Genomic DNA, 4,662 nt, shown 5'->3' with positions numbered 1-4,662 from the left:
ATGGAGGTCTATATTGATGACATGCTCGTCAAATCCCTTCATGCAAGCGATCACGTTTCTCATCTCGAAGAAGGTTTAGCACGGTTAAACTCACATAACATGAAACTTAACTCGGCTAAATGCAGGTTCGCCATAGCATCGGGCGAGTTCCTCGGTTACATGGTAACGTATCGCGGGATCGAAGATAATCCTAAACAGATCGATGCACTAATCAGGATGGCTTCTCCCAAAAACAAGCGGGAGGTACAGAGGATGACTGGAAGAGTCGCGGCCCTCAACCGTTTAATCTCTCGGTCAACGGACAAGAGCCTACCTTTCTACGATGTCTTGCGGGGGAATACAAAATTTGAATGTTCAGACGAGTGTGAGAATGCCTTTAAACAGCTGAAACACTATCAGCCGTAAGCGGCATCTTGATCAGGGAAGAGCAGGGAGAACAAAAACCAATTTTCTACATAAGCAAAACATTTTTAGACGCCGAGTCACGGTATCCTCTAATTGAAAATTGGCATACGCGGTTGTAACATCAGCACAAAAACTCAGGCCATATTTTCAATCCCACATCATTATCATCCTCACGACCTTCCCTCTTCTGACTATCTTGCATAGTCCGAGCCAGTCAGGAGGAGACTAGCCAAATGGGCAGTCGAGTTAAGTGAGTACGGTATAGAATACCGACCAAGAACGAGTGCAAAATCCCAAGTACTCGCAGACGTTTTGGTACAGCTACCGACAAGAACCGTTACTAACAAGGAACCGAATTCAACATGGGTCCTTCACGTCGACGGATCGTCATTTAAGCAAGTATCGGGCATCGAAATTCGCCTCACATCACCAACCAGAGAAATCCTAGAACAATCGTTTAGACTGGAATTTCACGAGTCCAACAACGAGGCTGAATACGAAGCGTTCATTGCAGAACTACGATTAGCTGACGGATTGAAGATACGCAACATCCATGCCTACTGTGATTCTCAGCTAGTCGCAAGTCAATATAGCGGAGAATACGAAGCAAGGGATGAAAGAATGGATGCATATCTGAAACTGGTCCAGAATCTAGCTTAAGATTTTGACTGTTTCGCTCTCACGCGAATCCCCCACTCCGAAAACGTCCAAGCCGATGCTCTCGCGGCCCTGGCATCAAGTTCAGACCCATGTCTTAAAAGAGTGATTCCGGTCGAATTCATTGAACACCCGAGTATCAAACCACCAGTCATTGTCAACCTCATCAGGGATCAAGACGACGACGTAGAGAAGGTCGCAGTACAGCAAGAAGAAAGATCGGAACAATCCGACTACGGCTGTGACATGTCATGGCTGGAAACGATTAGAGCCTACATCATCGATGGAAAATTACCTCCCGAAAAATGGGCAGCCCGCAAAATCCGAACCCAAGCCGCGCGTTATGTAACAGTTGACGGGGAAATTTACAAATGGAAATTTTCCGGACCACTCATTACGTGTTTGGAAGGAGAAAAGGCGAGAAAAGTAGTGGAAGAAGTCCATTCTGGATCCTGCGGAAACCATTCCGGCGGAAGGTCACTTGCAGTGAAAATCAAACGCCACGGATACTACTGGCCAACGATGATCAGAGATTGTAAGAAATTCACACGAAAATGTGAAAAATGCCAAAGGCATGCTCCGACCATCCGACAACCAGCAGAAGTTCTTTCTTCCATCACGTCACCATATCCTTTCGTGCGCTGAGCCATGGATATCGTCGAACCCCTTCACAATTCAAAGCAAAAGTGTTTCCTCTTAGTCCTCACTGATTTCTTCTCAAAGTGGGTAGAGGCAGAATCATACGCAAGTATAGAAGATGTCCAAGTTGAAAATTTCGTTTGGAAAAACATTATCTATATACATGGAGTTCCTTACGAGATCGTAACTGACAAAAGATCTCAGTTCATCTCCACCCGATTCGAAGCATTCTGCGAAAAATGGAAGATACGATTAAACAAATCAATTCCCAGATATCCACAATGCAACGGCCAAGCCGAGACAATCAATAAGACCGTTTTAGACGGACTTAAGAAACGCCTAGACGCTAAAAAAGGCAGGTGGGCAGAGGAACTTGAGGGAGTCCTCTGGTCACATCGCACCACCCCAAGATGAGCAACGGGAGAAACGCCTTTCGCCCTTGTGTACGGGACATAATGCATGATTCCCGCAGAAGTCGAATTCCCCGGCGTCCGAAGAAGATTACTGCCCGAACTAGAAGAGCTCAACAACGCCATGCTCCTATACAAGCTCGACCTCATCAATGAGCACCGAGATCGAGCGCTCGTCCGAATTCAATATTATCAACACGCAGCCGCAAAATACTATAACTCAAATGTTCGAATCGCCGATTTAACGAAGGGGATTTAGCTGTGCACAAAGTTTTCCAAAATACTGCCTAGCGAAATGCAGGAAAACTCGGAGCAAACTGGGAAGGACCCTACAAAATCATAAAAGTTGTCCGACCAGGTTCCTACGAAATAGCCAACATGCAAGACGAGAAGATTCCAAGAACTTGGAATGCAATGCATCTCACAAAATACGCACTAACATCTCCTCAAAACATGTACTCTTCCCTAAGACCCAAACGGTAGTATCTACCACCAAGTTTGTTGCTGATCACATCGAACTCTTAAACGTCCTAAACAGACAAGGCCATCTCACGAAGATGACCCTCATACATCCGACACAAGGATAATAGCGCTATAACAGAAATCCAAAATTTTGGTTAGTACTTCTAGGAGACTTAAAAAATGTTCTTAGAGAGATGCTCGATTCTAACCAGACAAGTCGTATAAGCCGAGAACCTATCGCGGACTTTAAATCGGTACGGAATCAGGTCGAAACTGTAAAGGATACGTAAGTCGAATTAGTCGTCGCACCCCCTAAAACCAGAAGTAAACCTAGGTCTTTCCCTAAACCCAGCACACTGGTCTTTAACATCTCAAGGTATGATATCGACGATACGATATCCTAAAGCATGCCTCTATGCTTATATTCAACGTCCTCAGAAATCCCACGAAGTTAGGACTTTGCGGAAAATTCTCGAAACGGACCACGAATATAGCATTCCACTTTGGAGAAAGGTATGAGATGACAACTCATACGCTTCCTTCTACACCATCCACTTACTCACATAAACGCAAACTGATCATCCATTCATTAAAAGCCGCAAAGCGGCAGGGATTCAAAGCCACAAGCGGCCAGTCCCAAAACATAAACATGGCCATACAAGGCCAGAGCAAGCACTAATTCATAAACATTAAAAAAAGTCTTAAACACGACCACAACCTTGATCATACGCGGGGATCTAGACCTCTCCTTCACCCATCGCCTCGTCCAAACTCGGGGCCATACCATCTCCGCCTTCCCCAATGATACCACTAAAATTACCCTAAGGAATGATTTATACTCTCTCAAAAAAGAGGTCGAGTTGTAGTACTTAGGAATCGAATTCACAGGGAGCTAGGGAACCTAAGAAATCTAATATGATTTGTTTAATGGTTTAAATGTAAATTTCAGTTTTAATCAAGCAAGTGTTTGCTTAATTAATTGGTTGAGTTTTTGGTGATTAAAAGGAAATAGCTAGACTTAGGGTTTTTATTCAGGAAACTTGGGATCATAATCCTACAGATGCCTAATGGGTTGCATGCATGATAATGTAAATCTCAACTACTTAGTCAACAAGTCTATAAGCTTTTGCATGTTTGGACTTGTCTATTAACTAGATCTAATGATCTCAACTATCCTATGTCAATCAATTAGAAAGTGTCGATCGATGATCCTATAAGGATATCGATCGATTCAGCTTTCACTCTGTCGATCGATTATTCAATAATGATATCGATCGACGTGGTTCTAGTTAAACTTTATGTTCGGGTTGAATGATAGCTTACTAAGCTCACTAGATCACCTCTCGCCTTACTCAAAGCAAGAAACTTAGCTCAGTTAGAATGTTTTCAGGATGATAATGAAGCTCTCGCTTTTATCTATCAATCCTAGGGCAAGTTCTAGGTAGCTAATCTAGAGACATGCATTAATGAACAATCCTAATGACAATTACCACAAATCAGCAATCTATAGTTGAGGCTAATCCCGCCTAACCTATTTAAACCCTAAAATCTAATAATGGAACTACTCAGATATGGCTAAGCAATTCATAACAGAAATTAGGTAAGAAAACTTCATTAGAATAGTAAATAAATATTAATGGAGTTCCAATCACAAATTATAACTTTGGATCTTCTCTCCAATCTATCAAAATCCTAGAAAAACTTGCTGTGAAAATAATAAAACAAGAAAGCACATTTTGCCTCTAACATGGTGGCAAAGCTTATATAATTAGGTTAAAACTCGTCAGGGGTAATCTTGTAAATTGGTGAAGACTTGAGCTTCAAGTCGGCTGTGACCAAACGGGCTTTATGCACGCTTTGTTGTCGATCGATGTCAAAATATGAACATCGATCGATTATTCCCTTTCATTATCGACTGATGGTTGAGCTCGATGGTCATCTATGGTGCTTGCTCCAAGTATCTCCAAAATGCTCCAAAATGCTCCAAAATCATCATTTATCTCCAAATCACTCCTGATCCTATAAATATTTGAAATAGACTCTATAATATAATAATTAGTAGTTAAAACACTTATAAACCATGGATAAA

General features: G+C 42.3%; 1 protein-coding gene across 1 annotated transcript; it reads left to right on the top strand.

The window, feature by feature from the left end:
- On the top strand, nt 1-1,065 carry LOC106308578. The gene is made up of 2 exons (XM_013745729.1): nt 1-243; nt 610-1,065. The coding sequence occupies exons 1-2, from the start codon at nt 1-3 to the stop codon at nt 1,063-1,065; spliced, it is 699 nt and encodes a 232-aa protein (XP_013601183.1).
- The last annotated feature ends 3,597 nt before the right edge of the window (nt 1,066-4,662 follow it).

The sequence above is a fragment of the Brassica oleracea genome, chromosome C8 (genome assembly GCF_000695525.1).
Source record: "Brassica oleracea var. oleracea cultivar TO1000 chromosome C8, BOL, whole genome shotgun sequence".
NCBI classification, from domain to species: domain Eukaryota; kingdom Viridiplantae; phylum Streptophyta; class Magnoliopsida; order Brassicales; family Brassicaceae; genus Brassica; species Brassica oleracea.
Note: the sequence above shows the minus strand (reverse complement) of the source record. Positions and strands in the feature narration are given on the sequence as shown.